At 39.8% G+C, this 27,887-nt stretch overlaps 1 protein-coding gene across 3 annotated transcripts in view; it reads left to right on the top strand.

The window, feature by feature from the left end:
• The first annotated feature begins 6,814 nt into the window (after nucleotides 1–6,814).
• The window catches only part of LOC131670358 (neural cell adhesion molecule 1-like), a 56,211-nt gene continuing 35,138 nt past the window's right edge, over nucleotides 6,815–27,887 (top strand). For 2 of the 3 annotated variants that reach the window (XM_058945887.1, XM_058945889.1), the window contains exon 1: nucleotides 6,815–8,260. In XM_058945887.1, coding sequence (XP_058801870.1) covers nucleotides 8,164–8,260 — 97 coding nt within the window. In that variant the 5' untranslated portion in view covers nucleotides 6,815–8,163. Of the gene's footprint in view, nucleotides 8,261–14,176; nucleotides 14,915–14,974; nucleotides 15,039–27,887 lie in introns of those variants that run through there. The other variant, XM_058945888.1, reaches the window with a different exon arrangement.

Raw genomic sequence — 27,887 nt, forward strand, 5'->3', positions numbered from 1 at the left:
CGACAGAAGTAAAAAAGGTATCCATAAAAATGCAATTTCCTATTTCTTACTCTCGACTTTCGCAGAATCATTCCTCAAGCTTTCAACGCATTTCTCCACGTGCAAGCGCAAAAGAGCTCGTCGACGGTGGATCATTAGTAAGCCTTTATCATTGAATAATCATCACATAGCTCGTTTTATCCCTCACTTTTTCCCTTCTCTCTCTCTCTCTCTCTCTCTCTCTCTCTCTTCCTTTTCATCTGATAAATCGCGTACGCAGCAAGCTCGTTTCTCGATTAATCTGCTTCTCCACGTCGCGCAGCTCGCAAGTATATAAAGAGTGAACGTGGCTGAGTGCATCAAGATTTAGCGGAACTCCAACATCGGATGAACTGCGAACTTACAAATACCCTTGCAAGCGCTCGCTAATTCTACTTTACTCGCCGCTACTATGCGCTATCGCTTCCACATCGCTTTTTCCGCAGCGCGGTTCACGTACGTGACTACTGCACGCCGAGTATCTATTTCGAGGATATGTAGGTATATACGCGAGATTTCAGTGCAATACACAGTCATTTCCGACGTCGTTTTAGAAGCCATTTGCGCACGAGTAGCGAGAGAGACTCGAAGTATATATACATACAAGCGCATACTTATCGTCGTCTTGCGCTTCCTCGCAAACGAACGTGAAGGATGTATAATGTCCGAGAGTTGTTGCCAGCGCCGCGGAGCTTTCGTTTCTCTCGCACGCTAGCGCAGCCGCGCTGTGAGAGGTAAGCTTTTCTTTAAGCCTGGCTGCTGCGACGTTTGCGCATTATTTCTGGTAACGCTGACCATGTGGCAGCGCGCGAGAGCTTAGTTTTTTTACCACGGTTAAATAAATATAAGTCCTCGGCTGAAAAACCTACCTTTCCGATTAATTTACTCTGCGGAATTTCGTTTCTAATGAGGCACACCATCACGTGCTCAAGTGTAGCTAGATCGACTTTAATTTATTCGATCGACTGTTGACCGAGCTACGGAAAAAGTTTCGTTTCGGTGATTTGGATGCAAGTAATCACATTTCCTGATTTGCGTTCCATGCGACGCGTGCGCGCTATCGAATTAAAACGAAAAACAGAGACGGTGTGAAATCTGTCCCTCAAGGAGCAGCAGCTATTCCATGCACCCCGAGCACACACTCATTTTTTCCTTCCTGTCCATATAACGCGTTACCTACGTAGGCAATTTCTCTTTCTCTCGGCGATGTTTCAAGTGATACATGAACCGTGAACCTGTTAAGAGATGCTTTTGACAAATGTCCAGGATGAAACATTATCGGAGGTTCGCTGTATGCGCAGAAACTACGTGCGAATCGTCTATGCCCACCATTTGGTCAATTTATAAGGCACTCACACACGCACACAAAGACACACGTATGGATAAGCAAGCACTTACCCCCACTTTTCTTTCATACCTTTGAGTTTTTAATTTGACTTGATGAGATTGACACTTTTTAAGTCGATGCTATAAGCGTACCCGCTGTTTGCTATAAACCTCTTTTAAGACGTCCATTACAAATCTAATATTTCTATTGATCTATTTTAATTTTTCGGAAATTTGAATAAGCTGAAATAAAAGTAGTAAGGATATTGATTAGAAATGAAATCTAGTATGACCGAGTACGCAATAATAAAAATTTTGTTTACACATTTGAATGAAAAAATTTATTTGAATTTTTCAAATAAATGAATATATTTGCTTTGTAATATAACGTCGCGTAATTTATCAAAATTCGCAATCATAGCGACGTGATAAAATCAAATATCACATTAATTAAAGTTGATTAAAATCTCGGTAAAAGTAATAACATTCAGAACAGAAAACATATCTATTTATGAATACGGAGTTCAAGTGGAAACACGTCATCGCATTTTCCACGCCCGCGCGATAGTGTACACAAAAAACTATTAAAAAAGAAACGAAATCTCGATTATGTGAGGATAATAATTATCGTGTGAAATTAAGCAGGCAAGCACCTATACTAGTGACAACGATCAGTGAAAAGATAAACATCACGCCAGTCGGCGATAATTACTCTTGTCTCCCTCAACGGGAAACAGCAAATTCACCCTCTCTCTTAGTTTCATATACCTTTTCGTGTAAATACGCGAGCTATCAGCTCGTGACTCAGCAACTAGACGGAGGAAAACATTAGTCGGAGCTTTTGCGGCTGGCGATTCATTAGCGAACTTCTGTACAATAAAGCACTCGATCGCCACACTTGAAGTGCAGACATGTGTATCTTTAACACGCATTCGCGCGAATCACCTCGCTAACATGACGAACTGTAAGCGCTGTAGTCAGTACGTAGTCGGCTGTGCAGTGAGGTCACAGAACGCGACAAACGTACTTGGATATTTACTTTTTTCTTTTTCCGAAGGATGAGTCATGGTTGTAAGCGGCAAGGGCGCTGCTTTACGGGCCTCTTGCGTGGCCGACGGTAAAGCGAATGATTCACGTAGTCCTGTGCGGACGGAATGAATCGCCGGGAATCCCTCGGCGATTAACCACTCTAATTAATGGGGCGCGCGCCGTTAGGTAGGTATATACCTGATGGCGCTGGAGCTCGCTCAATTATAAACAGCGCAGATTGCCTTCCGTGGCAAGTGCCGTTGCCGCTTTCGTCAGAGATATACGCTATCGAGACGCTCGTCGCTAATCTAATGTCAGCGAGACGCGTGCTAGGCGCCCCCTCCCCCCCCCCCCCCGGCCCTCTTATTTTATTATATTATGGCTGCTCGCGCCGCTTGCTTCGTGTATTTCGGGCCCTCGCAGGCTCTTCCCTGAAAGCTATTGTTACATAATACCGAGCCTGACTAATGTTCTATTTGTGAGTAAATTGAATTTTGTATCTTGCAAACCATTAATTTTATCGTTTTGTTTATAATCCACGTGTCCAATCTCATATTAGATGTATCAATTAATGTATCCTATTACAGATATGTCATTATGTTTCTATAACATTTGTAATGTCGGTATGATATTACGAGCGATATTTGGAGTGAAGTCCATATCATTTTATCGATTGCAGTGATCTAACTACAGTTTTAATTAAATTAATGCATTAATATTGCAGCTTCGTTCAAAAATATTCCAAAGAATTGAGTGAAACGCTCCGTTGAGATGTAGATGTTCAAGTATGCCGACTGGATTTTCGATTTGGATTTCTTCGAGTCCTGTTTCGGGCAATCCCAATAAATAGAGGAGCTCATGAATGACAAAAACCGTTTGAAATTGTACCCACTGAATAACGTTATCCTAACTTTCTCAGATAGACCTACTGCTTGGTCGAAATTGCAGGAATATGCATAAGTCCGCGCGGCAGCGAGTTCCGCAACGTATATGCCCCTCGGCGCTCGCTCGCGCACACGACTTGAAGGCGAAACACCTGTTGGCCAAAGGTCGTCGTCCGCCGCCCCGCGAATACTATATACGACTCGCAAGCGCCGCGGCTGCACCGAATATTAATTAGCAGGTTAAGAATGATCTTCCCTCCTCCATCTCTTGCTCGGTTATGAATATTTCAGCGCGCGTCACTCTCGCCGTATAGACTCTTGAGAGCGAGAGACATGCTTCGACGAACCCAATTCCCCGTGATATGGAAAGAGAAACGAAGCGAGCGAGCCAAGTACGTTGCAGCCTCTCTCTCTCTCTCTCTTTCTCTCTCTAATCCTTTGCTAAGTCTTTACTCTAGCTCGAATTCTAGCTATCAGCGTCGGATATACGCCGTATAGAGTTGCAAAGGTACTAAGAATATACTACTACTTTGTGTTCTCAGATAACCAAGTCCTTGCTTCCTTTGCTTCCTTCATGAGCGAGCCTTGCTTCAGCGAATTTCCAACATTTTCCCTTTTCAATTATTTTTTTGCTTCTCACATCCAGTCAATTGACTGCATTTAACGTATTATTACTACAATATCGTATTTGGTAATGTATTTTCTGTTGATTTTCCTTATTTAGCCATGTTTATTATGGCTTCACATTTATCGAATATTTGTACATAATCGGTTCTTGGTCTACGACAGAGCAATATCGAATATTGCATTGATGCTGTCATATGAATATGGTATTAAACGACTGTAACCAACAAATCCACTGGAGATTTTCATGTGCGAGTCTGGAACGAACACTATTTACTTTGCGTCTTACATCTCTCATGGAGTTTCTCCAAGTAAAGCCCTTAAGCGTCTGTATTCGTTGGCATACGTTGCATATACTTAGAAAATAATTAACAAAATACTTTGAGATTCTGTGTACTTTGAAAAAGTATCTACAAGTATATGGTGCAATATGGAATTAAATACTATAAATCCTTTTTGTATGACAAAAAAATAGATTATATTCTTTTAAATTTTATACTTCAACACTTAAGGTGCAGCTTGTGTTTGTTTGACTTGTAAGCAGTGCAACTATCATACGATATCGTTGCGTAAAAATCATCAAACCAATGGTCCTAGAAAGCATACACTTTGTTAAAACTTTCGACCATGTAAAAAAAAATAATTGTAATACAACGAGAAAAAGCAAAAAGTTTTATATAAGGTCTTTATCACTTAGTGTTGTATCACACCTCGAAAAGGACTAGCATCGAATACCTTCGCGTTAATTAATTTGAGCATCTTGGAATACTTCGTTATCAATAGCGAGCTATTGATGTGCATTGGACTTTGATCTCGCACTGAAATAACGTAAAACATCTTTTCCAAAATCCTAGATATAATAATCCTACTGTTGTGACAGGACTATCGATAAAATACGTGGGCCAGGGTAAATATCTTGTCGGTGCAATTAATCATTTCGTGAAACTGTTTTTCGTTGGCTGCAATATTAAAGTATATGTTACCGACAATAGTTACCATACGTGTCGATACTATATACATCAGTTCCGCTCTGAAATGCTGTGAGCTATATAAGATTGCATTCTGTTTGAGTTTACAACACCGTTGCAACGGAGAGAAAAATGAATAATAAACATATTTACATGTAAGATTGATTGATTGTTTTTGAAATTTCGAAATTCGTCTAATTCAAATTATCGTCGAATAACAAAGTCGAATGCATAATCCACTTGATTGCATAAATCGTGAAACAGCGTTCGATATATTTGAAGTTAAATGACCAGGATAATGTATTGAATTGAAAGACAAAAGCAGCCTTATCGTTGATTGAATCACATTCAGTGAAGAATCCGCCAATAGTGATACACGCAGTCAATGTTTATTTCAAATCAATTCCTCTCTTTCCACGCACTGCATTCAGTATATCTGCGAGCTAGGGAAAAAAGAATAAAAGCGTAAAACAAAATGAAAACAAGGAGCACAGTGCGGAGAGAATATAGTCGGCAAGGAAACCAACAGACAGATAGATAGAGACGAAATGACAGCGGGAAAGGAAGCGAACGAAGATGGGCAAAACTCTTTTGGGAGTCGCTTCTTCGCTCCGGCAACGGCAGCGGCGTCAAGCCGTAGCAAATCGAAATTCCAAGCTAAAACTTTTTCCCGCTCAAGACGTCTCCACAACTCTCCCACTAGCAGCGATACAATACTATATATCTACACTTTGAGCACCAGTCCCCGTTCCTACCTCCCCTCGTAATGCATGCGCGTGGCGATGATACGCCGAAAGCATTTTCCCTGCTTTTTTCCGCGTCACCCCTCATGAATATACACGCGCCGCCAGTTGCAGCGTACATGGTATGCTCGTATATTTATTGGGCCGAAACGCGTTGCGCACGCGACCGCTTGGATTAAAGCGAATCTGTCATTTCTTTTTTTCTTTTTTGCTCTCAAACTATTTGCCAAGATTTTTCTCGTGGCGAGCGCTGAATTATTATTCGCGTTTTTTTTTAACATTTCTGTCAGCGTCAAAATTACAAACGCGCTCGCTTATCAATTTATTTTATTTCATTCGTGTATTATGAATTGTTAATTGACATTTTTTCAGATGTGAAAAATTTCAAGTTTTATTTTAGTATGTTATTATTGTATGTTCTTTTCGAATTACGCGAAAAAATCTTTTATGAACATACCATTTTCTCTTCCAATAAAAATTTTTTTTATAACGAATAAAATATTTTTCCTATATTTATCCGAAAATTTAACTTTTTTATTTTATAAAAAGAAATCTTCAATAAAATGTAAAAATTCATAATCTCACTTTTCCGATTAATCCATTATCTATATTTTTTTTATTCTCTGATTCAAATAATATGAACGGTTGTGAAAGTTTTATTTTTAAATAAACGATATTTATACATATAACATTTGCATATAAAAGTATCATTAAGAAATGTTTTCCCCTATTGAAATAAAATCAACACATGATTATCAATGAGTGTACATTTTCTCGAATGAACTAAGCAAGCTTCTGTTAATAAACAAAAATCTCAAAATTAGTCCCGAATTAATAATGATCACACTTCTAGAAGGTGTTTAATAGAGTGAGTTTCATTTTAACTTGTAATTACAAAGGCTCAAAATAACCTGATTCATATAAAAACAAACCTTTCGAAGCTGAACGTCAGAGTTATCAACGATAAAACGGAAAAATATAGTCGATTACAAATTGAGTCGTACCCCGTGCGGCTTACCTCTTACCTTTAGCTCCCCCACCCCCTCGCGCGAACGCACGTGCAGTACGCATTTATCTCTCATCCGCGTGTGTCGAGAAATAGAAGTAGATAGAGGAGGGGGAAGAGGGCAGTTGCAGCTTGGATTCGCCGCTAGTGCAAGGGGACAAAAAAGAGAATGATGACGGTGAGTAGTCGAGTGAGAGTGGTTATGGTGGGGGAACGGTCACGCCGCGTATTTTCAAGCTCTTTCCCTTTTCGTGTAGGCGTTGCACGCACTTCTATAGTGGGAACCCTGTGAGGAGTCGCTGCTGCTTCTTCGGTTTCGACTAGCACGAGCTTTTAGTTAGTTTCGCGCCGGCAGCCGACATACGCGCTTATTTATGCTTGCGACTTGACGCAGACGCAGCTTCGTCTCAAATGCGCCTATTCGTTTTTTTTCCGTTTCCGTTGCATGCATCGTCAGATGACGTAAAGTTTTTTCAACTCGATAGAAAGTTGAATCCTTGGGGGCGAATTTGTGCAGATGCAATGTGTTATCAGCTTGTGAAGTGATCGTGTGTGTGATTTGCTTTTTATTGATTCGTGAAAACTGGTTCAAACGCGATGACAGATGAATAATTCATCTTCGTTTGCATTCCGTACAGGAAAAAGAACATTGATAAAAAACAGCCCGAAAGTGCGAGCATCTTTTTTTTCTCTTTTTGAGCGCGTGACAACAAAGTGTCTCGGATTTTCATCACTGAAAGCAACACTCGTCATCAGCGAGATTACAAAGCTCGAGTTTTCGCCGAATAAGCAACTGGTCCGAATAGGAACAGACGGTGAAACTTGGCAACGGAATTCGGCAAAAAAAAAATCACACATACACACAGACCAGCTGAACGAGCAACTCTTTTTTGTTTGTCAGAGTGAAAAGCAGAAGTAGCGACATCAGAGAGAAGACACCGACTACTCTGAAGTTGGACAAAGCTACGCGTGGGAGGTCCGAAATTGTAAACGCAAAGAAAAAAAGAGCGGCATAACGAGAACACGTGGTACTTCTGAAAGAATCAAGCAACGTGTCGGCGACACTCGAAAGAAGTGTGGAATCGAGCCAATAAAAAGGCAAAAAACAGCGCTCAAAAAAAAAGCACTGGAACTCTTTAACCCGACTCGTCGTCATTCATCGTTGGTGACCGCTGTGCTGTGGCGGACACATCACACGCGTCAAAAGAGCACTCACTCGCGCGCGAACGCACGGGTGAACGAGAAAAAATACCAGTGATCTGACTGTTGTCATCTCTCTCTCTCTCTCTCTCTCTCTCTCTCTCTCTCTCTCTCTCTCTTTCCTGCACGCTTTTTCGCTTCGACACAATTCCGTGATACCGAGTGCGGCAGTATCACTTTACATAATGATATCTCACGGACACTCTGCGTGAACAATTGAGCCAAATTGCTATGAAATAATATAAGCCATTCACAAAAGTTAATCGCACGGGAGATCATCGAAAAGAAGCTCGAATATCATACGAGAGAGGGATTAGATGATTTCCAATGTAGCATCGATGGCAGTCTGACGCCTGACGTCCATCATGCGGTGCACGTTCACCTTGTTGTTTCTCGCCTTGGCGTTTCTGCTGACTATCGTGGATTCTAGGTACAACGCCGCCGACGACAGCCGGAACAAAGGTGAGTCCCCCACTCTCTCTTTCCTTCGTTTTTCACCCGACAGTTCCGATAATGGAGCGCGCTGTGCGAGCTGTCGATGTCGACACCTTCTACTGAAGTGACGACGGCGGCGGTGCGGATGGATTTGCCATTGTACGCTTTACGGGGTGGGGATGAGGGAATGAAAATTTGTGACATGATGAATGAACGACTTTCAAGGGAAAACGTTGAGGGAAGAATTATTTGGCTACGAGCGCGGACACTTACGTGATATGGTTAAGGGGATCTTTCGCTTTCTGACTCATAGAGACGTTATGAATAAATTGGCCTATGATTGATTTCCCTTAGTTTTGACTCACCTCTATCTATTCTGGTTACTTTGTCAAAATTGCTGCCTCGGTTCGCTCACTCAATTTGAACTAAATATTCATTAGTTTTCATACTTCTTCTGTACTATAATAAAAGTTATTAAATTTGCGAAATAGGGAAATAAATTCTGTTTCTAGAATGTAGAAAATTTCAGTACTTAGTTACACGAGAGTACGCATTAGTGACGTATAAATCCCTCAAGCTTGAACATCTCCATGTAAATAAGAAAACCTTGTCAGTTAGAAATTACAAGATAAAAAACTTATATATGATCATAAATAAGAGACTCTTTTACTTAAAGTGTATGTATATATTGTTTCAGTCAAATACAGCAGCGAGACAAAAAAGAGAAAAGTTTTTGAAATCATCACGTTAATGCTAACAGCATGTTATGCCTTTTTTTCATCTGTCATTTCCCCCACATGGCGTAGGAATTGGTGATCGTGTCATAGTCCCCTTCAGCATTTGACTTCACCCCTATTCTTCGCGTTCTAATAGTTTACTGACACCGAATGGTACACGCTGCACACACACATACACGCACACAAATACAAATACTGGTGTCAAAGAAAGAAAGCAGTTCAACACCATTTACCAAAATAAAAAGCATGTAGCATGAATCATTGGGAGCCATTAAAATATTTGGACAATTTTTTGTCTGAAAGAGCAAACACGCGGGTACTTACCCTTTCTGAGATTTATGAGTTTATTATTAGCACAAATTGAAGTAAAGAGTTTTTTATTTACTCTCATTTTTTTATTTTCTATGTGAGATTGTTGTGTAAGAGAACACATCTTTTTCATTGTATTTGTTACGTATATTTAAATTGCGCGAGTTTAATTGTCATATCCGGGAAGGAATTTAACGAGCTAATTAGTTAGGCAGAATTGCATCATTAAAAGTTAGTTAAACTACATTTTCATGCGTTTATTTATTTCGTTGAGACCGATGACTTCGTTTTAGTTGAAAAAGCTCAAATTAGCGTTTCTAAAATAATACATGATGAAATGTAGAGTTGATCGCAAATTAGAATCTAACTCGTGATTAATATGAAACTAGAAGCATTCAATAGTGATCGATGCCGTACGAGCATAAAGCAAACGCGTTAAAATTCAACGACAAACGAGGCTCATTGAAGGAATAATACAAAGATATTCTTCTTAGAGTGGATCTATTCAACAGGATTCTGCACAAAAGCTCGAGCATAGCGTAAATAGCGCAAGAAAAAAGGGTAAAGCAGCTCGCTCGTAAAAACGAGAGAGAGCTACGGGATTCGCGCGTGAAAAGTGCACTTCGTTTTCATTAACCTTTGGCATGAACGGGTGAGAGAGAGAGAGAGAGAGAGAGAGAGAGCGGAGTGAGGGAGAAAAGAAAGAGAACCGAGTTCGTTTCCTTTGTCAAGATCGAAAGCGCGCTGGTGTTGATTATGAGTTTGGGTAATCAACGGAAGTGCTGTTTCCAATTTCGCTGGAGGTGTGTGCGCGTACACACGCATAAGCTTGGCACGTTTATGCTTACGCATCGGGTAGTGCGCGTGACGCGCGAAAACCAGTCGGAAAAGTTTTAAGCGAGTATGCAAGTTGTTGTGCATATACGCACACGCAGCTACGCGCGTACTACAAACGTGCACGCGAAAAAAAGCTTTACATCCTAGGGAGAGAAAAATGGCCATTAGTTTGATTAACCGTTGACGTTTTTTACGGCGGGCGCCGGTCACTGCAGCAGCGATTTGTCGATCGGTGCCGACAAGACCAAAAAAGGGCCGAGATAGACGTTCGCGATGATATACAAGACAAAGAATTTGCGCGGAATCCGTCGTTGAATTTATGTGTAGAGCCGAAACACAGGGAGCGCCGAGGCGAGCAGACGAGCGCGGAAACGTTAAATCTAGGTATAGCTCGTTTTAGCCGCCTGGGATAAATTGATTGGCCTTGCTTTGATCTGGATACTGACTCACGTACGCTACTCTCCCATTACGTGTGTGGTCCATTATATGCGCCAGCGTAACGAACCGAAGTAACGTTAATAGTGTTTGTGTTTTCAAACAGGCAACTACCTTGTTTTCTGTTTTATTCAATTATTTTATAATGACAGTTCTATGCAGCTCTGGACTACGACCCGTAGTAGATTGATAGTGGATACATATTAATTTATAATATAACTAATGGAAATCGTAACTGCCAATAGTTACACATGATTCAATATCAACTGAATGAAATTCAATATGTAAATTCAATTTTCGCTCATTTTTATTTATAGTTCGTTTCGTATAATAATTTTGAAATGTATATACAGTTTCTTTGCATATTTGATGCCCATTAAAATACTCAAGGTACTTCGAAATCCATCTGAAATTTATCTCATGACCCTACATGAAATTCCGATAAAACAAGTCATTTGGCATGTAAAATTCGTTTAAATAATAATAACTGAAAGAAAAAAAATTCTAAACTGAAGTCGATCTTTTTCATCGGTTGTAATAAAAAATTATAGTTGCGTTGAGTTTGTATTTTACTTTTGTATATTTATCTATTTCCTACAAGTCGTATGCTGAAAATAGAAGAAGCGAAAATGTAACCCGGTTTAACGAAGCCTATGTATGTATATTTGGAACACACGTGCCCATGGATTCTTGACAAAAGCAAAATCTTGAATATTTCATATACACACGCGTATGCAAATTGTGAAAAGAATTTCAAGTGCCATGTGTTCTCTCTTTCTTGTATTATTAAAATAACACCGAAATTCATAACATCGCATCTCTAAACCTACTCAATCATCGACATCAAATGTTCGTCGAAAATAAATTCGATGGATCTTTGGGCATTTCATGCTTCGCTTTTGTATAGTGCTAATTTTTTCCTCCCTGCTGTTGCTGCCAACTATTTATAAACTCTAGTCTTTCAACGCTCTATTTTGATTCGCACGCATAAAGTTCTATTTTTTAACGCGTGCCAAAATTAGAATTTAGTTATATGCATCACGTGGATCAAACGAAAATACATTGTGTACAAACATTAAATTAATAATATTATCTGAAGATTTTTCATTTCATCTTTTACATTTTGTTCTGTGTAATATTTTCTGAACTTGACAATAATACTGATCATTGCGTATCTATATCACAACGTGATTTTTCATACAGTGGATTCAACATTCAAAAGTGTTTTCAAATTCCAATCTGATAACTGTTCCATGATTTCAAAATAATATAATTGTCTTCTATTTCAGTCTTCCGATACATTTATCATTATCATTTTGACTAAAATCTAGCTGAAAAATGTCAGTGTCTTAAAAAATTCACTTTGTCGCATCCCGACTATTGTTTTCCTGCATGTATGTCCAGCACTAACAAAACTAGCAGCAAAGCAAAACTGAATTATCGCTATCTCTTCCGCTTATCCGAATCGGCTGTATAGTGCCTTAATAGGGTAACTGCTGTACGTAGACGCATCGGAATGCGTTTTAAGTTTTAGAATCTCTCTCACATACACACGCACACAAGAGTTGGTCGCCCCTCGTCACACGCTGTGTCCCCCTTTTATTCACGTCACTAGCATTCGCGGCGCTTCGAGGCTTTTCCTTGCTCTCGAAATATCCGCCTTTAATGTACACGCTGTTTTGAAGATGCCGAATTACCGCAGTGAATGCAGAGCTTTGATCAAGGTCAATCTTTCACGATTCTATTTCCAAACTTTCCTAGAAAATTTTGTCGTTAAGTTTCTTTCGTTTAATTAGTAATAATTTTTTACTGTTCAGTAGCTCTCGGTAAATAGCAATTATATTGGTCAAAGTAGTTATCTAATCTATGAAACCATAACATCTAATCTAATATTTTATAACATAATAAATAATCTATGTAACATACGCTAATTATTGCGAAGCAAGTACTCTCGTTGGCATTTCTTGTTGAAGTACATAATTAAATAGCGAGAAAAAGAGGAAATAAGAGTCCCAAACCGTGTCAAGAAACTTAATTAAATAAATGTAAACATAGAGCGTGAGCGTAGAGACGATGTACAAGCACACGAGCACTGAGATCGCGCAAAGTACATAATCTCATAATTAATTATCCAACATAGCTCGTTGCCGTGCGGTCCTATCATCTTTTTTCTTTTTTCGCTTGCTCCTCGTTGGCGAAATCTCCTTTATCACCAGAGAAAGAGAAAGAGAGAGAGAGAGAGAGAGAGAGAGAGAGAGAGAGAGAGAGAGAGAGAGAGAGAGAACCGCGCACGTTATCTCCGACCTTCTCGACACATAAAAAGAGAGAGAGACAGAGAGTGAGTATAGGGGGTATTAAGGGCAGGTGGAGGCATGTGTACGTACACTTGCAATAAGGTGCACAACGTTTTCCCTCGGCATAGAAGGCTCTTCCACGCTGCATAAAGGTGAGCCGGCTATAATGGAAGAGAAGCCGACGGGACCGCGGCACTGGATGACCGTTTTCTATGGTAATTTTATCGATGGATTTTCTTCTCTCTCTTTCCCTTATATCTTCCTCTACAAACTCGTTTTATTGCCCGTACTTTGGGATCTATTACATGCACAGGCTCGACATGCACCAAGTTTTCTCTCTAATGCGACATTTGTTTCACAAGGAACGACGATTAATTGGGCTAAGGTAGACATCAGCTTTTTCTTCCTTACTCACTCTCTGTACTATATCTTGTGGCTCTTACCTACAGTTATACGAAGCTTCTATTTTCAATGCCGGAAGTGTTTAACTCCCCCCTCCCCCCTCCACTCCGTTTCTCTCTCTCTCTCTTTATCTTTCATTTCAGCGACGTTTGTTTTGCATAGAGCGAGTGCTTCAATTAAACACGCAACGGGCGCGCTTTGATTTACCGATATCGGTTGTTGTTTATACCCGATATATATGTGCAGGTATATCAAGAGTGAGACGTACGATTGGTTTAGAGGGTATTATAATTTGTACATTTATGACTAGATGTCTGTAAAATTATACTGCACAATATAGCTATAATATGAAATTTAGTAAAATGCTTTGGTATATACTCAGTCACTAAAAAATTTGATAAGTGCATCGTGTTGTTGATTTTAATTTGTTGGCGAATCAATACGAAATATTCGAATGAAATTAAAATATAAAATACTTGTTCACGGTCGTACATTACGGCAAATATTAATTAAGATGCAGGTCTTTTGATTAATATTATCCTTACAGTCTGGTAAATATTCCATCTAATCCTTTGTATGCCAACGGGCGCTGCCTCTAAATTTCCTCAAGATTGCACAAGCGCAAGATACCTCTTAATTATACTCGTGGTTTACACTACGCGCTGACGTTGGAAGCTCTGCGGCGGAACGTGGTATGCGCGCTGCACCATAAATGTTACACTGGATGCGTTATTACAATCTGAAAGTGCACAAAAAGTGTATAGAAAATTTTCTAGGCCAGTGTAGTTAGTAGCTTCGCGTGAATAAATAATACGTAATACAGTAATTCCGGCAGAGAGTTAGCTTGTAAAATCAGTTATTACAGGGAAGGTATCCCATGTAAAGGGAGTTCTTAAAATATCGACTACTGAATTATTGACTGCCGAGGTTAGTTTAAGAGAGGTAACATCTCTCGACAAATTGATGGCATCAAGTAGTGTTTTTTCTACACTAAAAAATACAACGGTCTACGCTTGACTTAACTCAATACCAATTGATTTACGTGTCGGTCGAGTTTTGTCTCGTAGATTTCGTCATTTATCACTAATCGCTTATTTGTACACTTGTTAATTGCACTCATAACCATTGCGATCACCGTCCACCAGAATACTAAAAATTGAGTTGTCTATTATAGTATTATCGGAGGCACCGAAGGTCATGTAACTATCAAGGCGATGTTATAATCTTACGTAGTTGACCGCGTTTAGTACGTGAGTGGTTGGGTTGATTAGTCCGTTGAAAGTCTGGAGATGCTCGATATCCTGAACTTTCAAGCTGCAGGTTGGTCTGTGAGAAGCCTTCTTGTAGCATGGTCGCGTGCCAGTCTATGGTTGGTACCGGCAGTAACGGCAATGGCCTTGATTGGTTGAAATAGATCCTTCATCTGCTAGGGATGAAGCCTACGCAGTTCGTAGTCCGTTACAGAACGCCAGGATCAGATCAGTCGCAACGTCGACATCCTCCGGAAATGGGAAGTCAAAGCTCGTAGAGCGATGTTTAGCAGATGGAGCCGAGCGAAGAAGTGCCAATTAAGGAGCAATATAAATACCTCGGATACCAATGTGGCGAGAGATCATTGCTGTGGCAGACACATCTATCTAAATCAAGTACTGGTTCGATATTGAGACGTAAGTCAAGCGCGCAATTCAAGTTACCTCGTTATAAACTTGCATATATTTTTGTTACAGTTATTTGCGTATTTCGAAGATCCAGTATGATAAGCGCGACCGGATAGAAGTACAATTCGAAAACGTGAGCTCACGAACAATTTAATCAGGTTGTAAAACATCAAATCTTGCTCGCGCTCTCATCATGCATTCAAAGCATGCGAATACACGTTAACCCAACAAAATTTTCAAAAGTTTCATCAACGTCATTCATTAAGCTCGCCGGCCATTCCAAGGCTTTTAGCTCTGCATGCTGGGGAAGAGAGAGAGAGAGAGAGAGAGAGAGAGAGAGAGAGAGAGAGAGAGAGAGAGAGAAAGAAAAAAGTACATACAAGGTAAATTACCAAAGTGAGGGTCGGCAAAAGAGCGAGAGATACAAAAAAGAGGCACAAGTTTAATCAGCTTCGATCTTGTTAGTCGAAGCTTCGCCAACTCGAACGAACTAGTTGCTCTCTGCTCTGCGCCGTCGGCTAATTTTACGCTCCGCATACTGGGTGCCAGCGCGAGGCAATAGCCTCTTTTCTCTTTCTCTCTTTGGGGAGTAAAAAGAGATAAACAGGATAATAAGCCTCTCTCACGGAAATTAGCATAATGCAGCTAAGACAGCAGGATAAAATCGTGAGCTTCCGTTCTCTCGTGCGTGTGCGTTCAATTAATATCCAATCCCAAGGCAATTAAAACCCAGCAGGTAATTTGCGTTAATCGATGAATAATCCGCGCACATGGCCAATTATCAAACTATCGATTCTACCGTGCCGCGGCTATTGTGTGAACGGAGGGAAAGGAAATAAAGTATTTAGGACCTTTAATATAGCACACATCGCTTTTATCGATCATAAACTTAGTGGCGTTCGAGATGTATATAGGGGTATAAACAATGCTTACTTGCTGCAAATTTAGGCTTTGTTTATGCGTGTATGATTGGCGTTATATAGCAGCGTGCTCCTTGCAATAAACTTTAGCAAATGAACAACGGGCAATCGTTTGATGATTGAGAGAGAGAGAGAGAAGGCTGGAGGGGACGGAGATAGTGAGTGTATGCGAGGCCAGCTCAGAAATTCTCTAATCTCAAATGGCTAAGCCATTATGTCGCCTGCGCCGATTACTTGCAGTGTGTCGAATACTCTAGCGAGCAGCTATCCTCTACTCTCTCCTTGAGCTAATGCTGATTGCGGAATTGAAATGGAGATCCCTTCCCCCCTCTCTCTACCTCTTTAGCTATTGTACCTTTGTGTCCCTCGGCGCGTAAGCTTCGCAGTCTCCATTCTATTTTTGCGCTATTCATGCTAATTGCAAATTTGTTGGATGTGGCGTCGAAACTTTCGACGATTCTAAAACTCGGCTCATTCGCACCACTTGATCTAGCTGCCTTATTTTTTTCCGTGTAACTATTATTTGATTACATCAGCGATTTTCATATTTAAAATGTGCTTTAAACGCCGCGTTATTTACAATGCTTTTAAATATTCTCTTAACGAGAGGAAGAGAGATAAAAAGGGAGAAAAAGAGAAAACTTGACTAATTGCATACATTTGTGGAGTGATAAATAATGCTGTTATTACAAGTCGCAAAGTTATATACAGTTGAGTTTATAATGTAATGACCAGCTCTTCATATATGTTACAAGTACTTAGCACTACGTAAAGTTGAAATGTTAAATTACAGGCATCAACTTGAAAGCTATTTTGAAAATCTAACACGCAATTGAATGTAATGGATATACTGAATTCGACTTAACTATATAGATTAAATGTCAGTGTCAGTTTACTCGCTATTTGAATGAATTTAAAATTAAATATTGTCAAACAGAACTGATCGAAGAAAAATATTTTGCATACCTGATTAATGAAAAAAAGGCAATTATTATAGTGGTATTTATTCGGTTACGCATTTCCGTTGTTTGAATCATTATGCAAACCATGTATTTGAATTCTACTAGCACGTATTTTGTAAAAGACTTTTATTGAAATAATCTATACAATGTGTATTCTATTATCTACATTTGCTTTATATAGTAATGCTTTAAAAGTTGAATTCATGGAAATTTTTACTGAAAATGTTTCTATTTTATAATGTATTGAAACCATTTCGTTTTACTTTTCTTTGTATTGAGATTGATTTAGGCTTGTAACTGAAAAAATAAAACAAATATTATCCAAGCATTTATCTACAATACTATCTTTCAAATCTATCAATGTATATAATATCAATACGCGCATTAAAATAAAATAAGTAAACACCTTTGACCATCACTAATAATCCATAATATGGAGTTAAAAACGTAAATCAGCATGAGTGACATTGATAAACTTCCAAAGATATAATGCTGATAGAAAGACGGATTGAGAGCCTAATGCGGATTGAATCAGCCAACTCATCATAGAGAGGTAGGCCAGAAGTTGACGTCTAGTTGGACGCGGCGCGTGCAAGCTACACCGTAATACACTTGGGTTAACAGTATATAGAGGAGAGAAACGGATTTTCGTGTACATAAGTAAGGTATGCGAAATTAACACGTTGGTAGTTGTACAACTGTATGACGGTAGTGGTGGCGTCAAGATATGCTTGAGAGTTAAGACGCGTGTACTAACGTCGGCTCTCTATGGCGAATATACGTGTTTAAATTACATTTGCTCTTGAATTTCCTGAAGTGTCACAACCGCACTGCTTAATTGTTAAGAGCAAGGAAGCTTGCTTTAGCGTAGTGTATAACGGGGTTTCTTATAAAAAGCTTCTTTGACAAATTAGTTCCTTTGCGTCCGGTGTGAGTAATTCTACTAGCACTTCGCATTCCTGCGGATTTGAATCTTTAGTTTATAAGCAACTTATTCGCTAAATTACCTAGAAAAATATAACTTTGTCACAAAGCAACGTTTTTTAATTTCGCATATTGTGGAATGATTCCAAGGCAACGGAAGATTTCGACATGTACGAGATATCATAAAAGTCAAAGGATGAAATTGTCCAGAGATGTATGAGATTTTATATCGTCAAGCCCGTTTAATCAGAGTAAACGTAAGATATCAGAAATTCCTTGTCTTAAACGGATTAACTTTTAACAGACGCTACAGTTCTCGCGCGTAACTTTCCTTTCATTTTTCACTGCGGCGCGGATGACTTTAATCTGTCCCCTCTCGTCCACGTTAAACTCGGCAAAAAAGAGAGAGAGAATTAAAAACGGCTCATGGTAAAACCCTGTCCAACTTTTCTTTTTACTTGTGAATTACAAAAAGGTAAGAATGTTTTCACTGAAGAAATATTTTATTGGGTAAAATATAGAAAATACGATGGAGTTACGTGTGAATATTTGGATAATTTTTTAATCAATCCCGGGATCATTCAATCAAAGGCTAAACATTTTTAGGCGATTATTGTAGTATTTATTCGATTGTGCGTTTGAATTATCATGCAAACGATGTATTTTCATTCCAGTAGTAAGTATTATGTAAAGGATTACTATTTGAATAATCTATGCAATCTCAACTTGAAATTCATTTTACATGGTCGTCTTTTTACAAATGCTATCTATAGTTATTCGAGTCAGAATAATCCTTGCAATCAAAATCAAAGCTCAGAGATTTCAAGAGACATTGGGCGTGAAGAAGAGAAATTAAACGTAATATCACAGGACAAAAAAATGACAGACTTATCCAGTAGCTCGTGGAACAGATGATTAGCGTCGCAAATAACATATGCAACCGAGGTTTTGATCTGCTCTATACGAATAAAAAAGAAGCGGAAATAACCAGATCCATCGACGAGTACAACCCGTCGAAAGCTCTGGAATAATCTCGCGCTCGCTATTGTTCGAATCGCGCATAGAACACGCTCGTCGAGGTATTACAAATTACAACGGAAGATTCCCGAGAATCAGAAACAGCGTGCAGTAGCGCCATTCCATGCATATATAGAGAGAGAGTGGAAAAGCATGGGCGTGTAACGATTGCGGTCGAGTCTCAATCATTTATCTTTTCCTCTGTTCTCCGAAGAATATCGCTTGCGCAAGCGTTCATACCAATAATAATGATGATTGCGGGTGCGAATAATGTCGATCAGTGCGTACCACACCCGTCACTTTAAAAGCTCGCTTCCATGTGGCTCGTCGGCACTTTAGCGCGCCATTGAAAGCTCCGCAGAGGTTTAGCGCTTGCCTGCTTTGCAATCTCTTGCGTGTTTACAACAGCCACTGGTATAACGCGAATTTAGCCGTTTTAATTGCAATTAAAATACTGCAGCTGGCATCCCATACGCGTGGTTGGCTCTAGATTGGCGTGAAATTTTCATTGATCGTCATACGTACGTACCGCGTACCTCACTGTAACTGATATTTTATCGCATTCTCAGCATTTGGGTTATTTAATTTTGAACCATTCAATTTAATGACTTGCAGTGATTTGGCATAATGTGAGTATTTAACAAATATAAATTGTTGAAAATGGAGTCAGCTCGAGGCAGGAAAGGCCCCAAAGACATGTTAATTCTCTTTCAACAAAATAACACGCGCTCTGTTTATCGATATAACAACGTCAATTTAAATAATGTTAAATTACAATTAACCAATACACAACTAATCCGATATGCAAATAATAGCCCCCATGCGTGTACGTAATAGCATCGCACAGCCTTGAAAATTAATAAGGCACCTAATGAATTGATGTTGAATACTTTTTGCTTTTGCACTTCGCGCCGCATTAAACAACAATCTATTTACTGGGGTATAAACGCGCACATAGTATCGCGCTGGTGGAACCAAACAACGTAATCATATAAAACGGGAAAATTTTCCGCACGTTGGTCATCTAGCGCGCGCGGCAACGGCTCGCGGTTCTGCAGCTGAAAAGCTCTGGCGCATGCCGGATTTAAAAATCAGCCAGCGTGTCAACATTCGCCAGCCATCCGCTTTCATTTACGTTCTAATTATCTACCCATGAACGCGCACTTCCCTCTTTTTGCCCGCGCCCGACGCGCGTACGTGTTTTCGTCCAACAAAATCCAAAGCGACGCCCTATCTTTCTAGTGTCGTAAGCCCTCTTTTCTTTTTGCTTGTCTTTTCTTTTTTCTTTTTCGAAACGCCCATGCGTTTTAAATTTACTTTTGCGGGTTCGCTGAAGTAGTTTCAACATTTTAACCTTTGATGGGCTCACTGAGCAACAAATTACGTGAGCTTTTGGTACTTTTTTTGGTAAAATGAGAAAGGTGCGAGCAAGACACGCACTTCTAATTAATATTTTAACGAATCTACGCACTGTTAAAGTTTATTTTAACTGGGGACTTTACCTTTCTGTTTGAATATGATTAGTACCATTCCAATTTAAGAAATTTAAATGATACGAATTAAATATTTATATACTGACAGGGAGGTAAAGTAACAAATTGCTGGACAGTAGTTTGACTTTGGGTAGATTCGATTCCCGTATAATAACGTACACCTCCATGGGTCTTTAAGCTAAAGTTTTACTTTTAGATTTTGAATATCAAAATGCATTAATAAGATCAAACGGAAGTTTATTGCATGAAACTTAATAAATTACTATAACAGCTGATTAAAGGAGAAACTTCAAATTTTATGCACCGTTAAGTGTGTTAAATTTTGAAAATCAATTTGAGTTTTTAGCCACATTTGTGAAAGTGTAAGGTAACTTGTTAAATAAAACTTTAAAAAGCAGTAGATAAAGTTGAATGAAACAAATAACTTGTGCTGAATGTTCTCGCTGGTGATTATACTTACCGCAACATCTGCATTAATTCTATTCCAAGAAACTAAGCGGACGTGTCACTTTTCCGATTCCTCCTGAGTGTAAGAATACTGTTCCGTATATATTCGCACTTTCAAATTAATGTGGATACGATTTTAGTGCATAGGATATCTACGAAATACTTGAAGAGTGTTACAATAGATGATGATTCAATAGAGCGTTAATTAAGCCGACCCAGGCGTTAAAACGACTCTAATACGCACGAAGGCACGTTGAAAATGAAGCGCATTGTGCGCGCGTAGTTTGCAGTGCGGCTCAATGCTCCGAATAATGATTGGGCACGCGTAAGGTTTTAATCGATCCGCGCCAAGCCTGTTATTGGAATATGACTGTGAGCGAGAGAGATGCAAAATCCTTTTGCCTGTGCTCGAATTGGGGATTTCGAGGTAGATTTTATGGTTATGCCGATGTATCAGATTTGAATTTCGCCATTCTCGTTTTATTGTTATCATTGTCTTTCGAAAACCGACTCTCACTTTAATAAATGGAATAAACGTTTCTAAAGATAAAAAATATTCTACGCAGCTATAGTAGATATCGCACTTGAATAAATTTATCAATTGTTATTTCACTTAAATTATTGTAGAACTTGGTCAGTTTAAAAAATAATATACTATAGTAATGAAAAAAAGTAGCGCTTTGAAAACCACTGGTTAAAGCGAAACTAAACTTAAATAAATAAAAGGGCTTATTGAAGCTTCAATTTTAGCGTCATATATTGTTGACCGCAGGAATGTAAAATCGGATAATATCTTTTAATATAAAATAACCCTTGATAAGCACAAAATTTTCAACAATAAAAAAATGGTTTTCGTGAAAAAGATTCACTATTGCAAGATAGATGAATGTCGAGTTCTTTAGTTCAGTCGATTACTTTTTTCTGAAAGAGGCGCATACACGCGTACACAGTGTACAGCTGTAACACGCGCTTGCACAGAGTAGTTTGAGAAGGGCAAATATCGAGGCCTTCATCAGGCGAAGCTTGTTCGTTGAAAAAAAGAGAGCCAAACGAGCAAACGGCATCGTCGACTTGATATCGAGCAGAGCGCCAGTTCAATACATAGAGTGAGAAGGCAGAAACGAGCTTTGTCTTTCTCTCTTTCCTCTCTCGCTCTCTTCGCCGAGTTATGAAGCCCCGCCGCCGCAGATACAACTCTCCGACGAGAGCGGCAGAGCGAGCTGCAGCCGTGAATTACGAGCCGCGGAGAAAACTCGGCGATCCTATTAAAGTCATAAATTTCGAATTCAATAGAGCCGAAGTGGTTAAGGCCGTCGCGCAAGAGGCTTCTTTCTCTTTCTCTCGCGATACATAACCAACAACTTCGACGATATCTCAGGCCGCGGATATTTGCCAACTGCCGCCGTGAAGAGAGAATCTATATAGACGGAAAAACTCGCACGGGTTTTTTAGACCGAGCAAGAACAAGTAGAAGAAGAGGAAGAAGAGGCCAGCTGAGTGCACATGGGACTCTGAGCTTTTGCGCATATACACACACGTTGACCGGAAATTGAAGCTTATAGATTTCACGGGTCTGCGGTGCGAGGGGGCTAGGGCCAAGCAGGCTCGGCCAACAGATTTGTTATACAAACCGACCTTTCGGCCAGATGCAATTCTTCTCTGTCGCCCCGCCCACGCGAATCTTCTTGCCAGTTGCAATGGGTATTATCCATATACTCCCCGTGCTCCCCGCGCAAACTCCACGACGCGATCAAGGTTTATTTCCACAAAATTTATCGACTCGTTTTTATTGACTCGCGCTACACTGCTTTTTTGAAGAAAGTTTACACTTTGCTTGGGCAATCGAATCTGCTTCGTTTCTCAACCTTACTCTCGGCTTTGATCGATACACACTCACTTACACTCACATACTCACTCACACCACACACACACACATACACACTTTCTATCTGGTTTCACTTGTCGCTTTATACGACCCACGATGAGTTTGCTCAGTCGACATCGAAAAATCAAGAAGAAAAAAGAAGACATTTTTCTATGTTTGCTCGCTGCGTAATTTCACGTTGCGAGTCAACGAACTTGCTCTGACAGCGTGTTAAGTTCTCCTATTTTCACGTTGGTCGAGGAAAAAGCGGTCAAAAGAAAATTACAAGTCAAATGTCGCATGAATCTCAGTCAGTCAGTTCCTAAAGAATTTTTTTAAATCATCCGCAGATGTCACGTATAATGTGCAAAAGCTTCTTTTACTATCTCGCAAACGATACTTATGCAAGAGCTGCAAAATGTTTGCGCATTGCAAAATTATTTTCGAAGGAAAAGATCTTAGCTTCTATTAAAATAAAATTTCGTCTGGAGTATAAACACACACACACATCCATCTCCCATCGCATATAGAAGCAGCTGCAGCAGCTGTCATGTCTTGCTCTAAGGCATCGTCATAGAGAAGAAGAGCTTTGAAGTTCCCGAGTAAAAAGTAGGGAGTCAAATTTCGTCGCTCAGCGGTAAAACGATGCTACTTACCGATAAAAAAGAAGTAAAAATCTGCAAAAGTCTCTTTCGAACGATTTTCCTACATAGTCAACTCGGCTTTATCAGTTTTATGTTTCCGTTTCTCGAAGAATAGTTTTCAATCTCAAATTTAATAGATGATATTGCTAGATTTACATATTATGTGGTTTGAACACATTTTCTTTAACGAACAAACCAAAACAAACTTAAAATTAATTTGAGAAAATAGTTGGTTTACTTTCGAAAAGCAATGAACAAGTTTTCCGTTGTTAAATGTGCTTTTAGCAATAGAATTTCCAAAAAATTAATCTAGTGGAACAGAAGAATGCAATCCAGTGCGTGCAACTTTGGAAAATGTACAAGTTACAACGCAGCCTCGTACAATAAAGTAAGACGGCGAGAGAGATGCACAGGAACACAATGAATTTACAACTTCTCTTTTCATCTATTTCAGTTATCGTGGCATTATCCAACTGGATTTTTCTCTCTCTGCTCATTTGCTCCAGTTCCTTATCTCGCTCGCGCAGATGAACTTTATAAACGAGACAAAACACACTACCAAAGCGCCTGCATGCACGGCCTTCTTTCCATTTCTCTTTTCCGCACGTACACACACATATAAATATTGGCGAGTCGCCCCGTCAGCGTTATGCTCTTTTCAAATCGGAAAGAGTTGCAGCTTGCCGAGAGAACGAGTCATGAAAAGGCCGTATAAGCTTGCAAAAAAAGAGAAATGAATCTCGGAGACAAAGGTCCGGAACGTAATATCGCAAAACTTAAAATTACGCCGACAGATTTAATATGATCTGGGCTTTTTTCTATTCCGCTTCTTTTTGTATTCTCATATTTATTTTCATTTTCATTTTATGGGCTAAGAATAACCGCCAAGTAATATATTTTCAACGATACGTGATTTTTATTTTAATCTTTGAACACAGTTTTTGTAACAATCATAAAATTTTACAATTGCAACTAAGCATTTACAAAAATAACTCATATATGTTTATATATTTAAACGTGGTTTTTAAATATATCACCAAATTTCACGATTTTAACCAAGATCCAGAACCGAAATGCACCTAAAGAAACACTAGATCGGCTTTGATATTAATAAATTTTCGTTCGGCAGTTTCTGCTCGAGAAAAAAGGAAGAATGATAGAATTAAAATATTTTATTATTCACAGCGTCTGACACATTTATTGAGTATAAGCTCGTAAATCTTCTTCATTTTAATGCCGTCTAATGGATATACTTGAAAGAAAAGTAATCTATATCCCCGAAAAGCCAGTGCTTAAACTTTTTTGCAGCTTAAACGTTAGTTTTTAGAGTTTCTCGATCCTTAAGGACGAAAAGTAAAAAAAGTTTAAGCTTTTGACTCTCTCACTTGTGAGAAGAAGTTGTTCAACATCAAATACGTTCCTTTGCTAAAGCAAGTGTTGAGCGAGTTTGTTTAATTAAATTAAAAGTCCGGTTTTATTTAGGAATCAGTCGAGCAAGTTCATTTGGAAGTTCCTCTGTAAAAATAAAAGAAAATAATGCGAAATCAGATTGAAGTCGTTCGAATAAAAAGTAAAATCCACTTCACTTCAGTGAGCCCGCATAAAAGAAAATGTTTTAAAAAACAAATTTTGAAAAGTCCCTCGCTCGCTCTCGAGAAGTGCCTTCATCCACCTTTTTCCTCAGACTCAGCCGCGTGTTACAGAAATATATATTACACATCCTCGCTCGCCCAACGAAAGTTAGAGCCCAGGCCCATAAAGTTCAAATGCAACGCCCGCTTGCTCGCGTTTCTCAGATGCAGGTGCACTCACTTATGTCGTATATATGTAGCCGCGTGTCGCGGCAATGAGTCGTCTGTATACGGCAGCCACGACGACAACGATGACGACGACGACGACTACGACGACGCTGGTTATTCAAATATGAGCCTAGACCACGACGTTCTTTCTGTCTCATCTACTTCCAGCAACAACAAGAGAGAACGACCGAGGAATTCGTGCAATCGTCGAATTATGCTTATGCGCTTAATAACGGATAAGGACATAAAAAACAGAAATTGCGTGGCGGATTGGGCAAGAGAGCAAGCGAGGAACGATTGCCCGTCCAGTTTTTTGCCTGTCTCGCTCGTTTCCATTTCGCTCTTAAATCTCGGATGCGCGGCCGCGCGATTAAAGCAGCGCGGACTTTGAGCAGAAGGTTTTCCTTTTTTTCCGTGTAAAATTTCTTTTCGCCGCGCGCATACAGCCACGGCTTTTTTGACAAATGGCCGAGCTTCTGAGAGCGGGAAAGAAAGAAAAGGATATATCCTCCTTTTTGCAGAAACTTCCATGAAATTTCAGCCCTTAATCGCGCGACAGTCTCAGAGAGACAGAGGAAATGCTAGCTGACCGGCTGATGAACAGCTCTTTTCTCGGCGAATCCTCTAGGCAACAGTCTAATCGGTTGTAACTTGGAAAAGCAGCTTAGACGGATTTCTAGATGTTTGGCTTTAAGATTTCTCCTCTGTGGTCCTAGAGAAACAAGTGCGTTGCTGTAAGTATCAATAATCATATAAGATCAAGAGTTATAATACACAACAGCAGACGTTCGAAAGAATCAGATTGACGCATATCAATTCAAAATAAAAAATGCTACATATCAATGGAAAGGATATCATTATGGCTTAACCGATGGCCTGAATTTGAAAATCGATGGCCGCGAGCATTCAGGCCCGCCGCCACGTAGCGAGTCGGGCGGCAGGGCGAATAAGAATAAATTTGCACTCGAACGGAATCCATTTGGAGAATTGGATTGAGATTGGTTAGTTCCTTCAAATGAATTAAACCCTTTCCCCCTTCATTCTTGCCTCGTTCTTCTAACTTGCCTAACGACTAATGTAACGAAAGCGCTCGACCGCTTTCTTTCTTTCTCTCTGCTTTTTTCCTATTTCGTAGAAATAACAAATGACAAGGGGTAGAGAAAGAAAGCAGCTTGCGCAGCAGCTATAAAATATCGAAGTAGTTTCTTAACCTCGTTTAGCGTCGTTATGTAGGATCGTCCTAACGAACGGCAAATTTCCCTTTGCCACTTGTTTTTCTTTTTTTCTTCTCTCTCGCATAGTTTGTAACAATCAGCACTTAAATTGGTTTTTGAAAGAACGCGACAAAGTAGTATGGCGTCGCGTTGAAAAAGATCGATCGATCGATGATGAACGGGAAGAGAAAGGGGGAAGAGGAGAGCCGCGGGCGACTCCGTAACGAGAGGGTGGAAAGTTTAATTCCGATCGTTCGAGAAAGTTGCTGCGAAATAGACCTCTCTCCCTCCCTTATCCTTACTCTCACTCGGTCTTTCCTTCACTCTTCAGAACTTAACATCGAACGGCATCGATTCGTACACACACACACATTATACGTGAGTGTGCGTCAGTGTCATTCGTGCGGTGGCCTGGTATATCGCGAGTCCATTGTTATAAGAAACCGCTACTTTTACGCGACGCCGCGAACAGTTTGGTTATCTGGAATCATTACTCCACCAATCGTACTGTGCGCATGGCTTGAGCATCCGTTTACCGATTTTCCAAGTGGGCCATCCCAAACTGTATACGTGTCTTCGTGACCAATCCCACGATTACGTATCGTTGAATTGCCAATCTAGACTCGCCTGTGGTACTTCGTCCTATCCGATCATCCGTCTTCGGTTTTCCTTTTCTTCTTTAAAACGTTTTACAACGTCCTAATGAGGCACAAACTCAACAAGCTCTTTAACCAATATCGTGTAAAGTTCAGTGTTTAAATTTGATTACTAACTGTATTTACCCAAGTGAACGTTACTGACACCAACACTCATGAGTGCGCGTTGAATAAGCAATCCTTCGGACGAGTTCAATCGACTAAAATATTAATATAGCACACATGAGAATATACGCCATAAATGATACCGGAGAGATCGCGTGAGTAAGGTGTATAGTGCTGCAGGTCTTTACACTTGAGAGAGCCTGATTATGCATAACTACCTCGCTCGACATATATATATAAAATTCATTATGGGCTGCTATAACAGGGTATTGCAGTCGTTATTGTCACGACGTATATCTTGGCTACTGAGCCCTTTATCCCAAGCGTGTCCGTAGAAGCTCAACAAATAAACCCAAACTCCATCTCCTACTGTATAGTCTCTTCTCGAACGCTGCTCTTTATACATCTCGCTTGCCTTCACTTTACCAATAACGTATTCTCCGGATCTACACGTTCACAATTCCATTTGCAACTATGCATATACCTTGGTTTCCGGTAAGTTTGTCATCGTTGACTACTAGTTGTTCTCGTGCTTCCGTTACTGTTCATGTCGTAGCATTAAAAAGAATTCTGTTACAGATCTTATTTAGTTCAAATTCTTTACCTATACTCGTAACAATCCGAAAGTAACAAGCGAGCAACTACTAGATCACGTTCCAAAAAAGAGCGTTAGAAATTACTCAAGGTAGAGAAATCTGAGAAAGAGAAAATAGGGATGGTTGGTAAGAGCCCATGAAAAATTGTAGACTGGCAGAGTCTCAGTCAGAAGCGTTTTCTCGGTGGTATCGCTGTGTGGAGAAAGTAAAGGCGAGAAATCGCGGAAAAGCTTGCGTGAAGGGGGATGCAGTTCTCTCTCTCTCTCTCTCTCTCTCTCTCTCTCTCTCTCTCTCTCTCTCTCTCTCTCTCTCTAGTGGGATCGCGTTGCTAAAATTTATCG

Source organism: Phymastichus coffea, unplaced genomic scaffold (assembly GCF_024137745.1).
Source record: "Phymastichus coffea isolate CEN01 unplaced genomic scaffold, Cenicafe_Pcof_1.1 PCOF00109, whole genome shotgun sequence".
Classification (NCBI taxonomy): Eukaryota; Metazoa; Arthropoda; class Insecta; order Hymenoptera; family Eulophidae; genus Phymastichus; species Phymastichus coffea.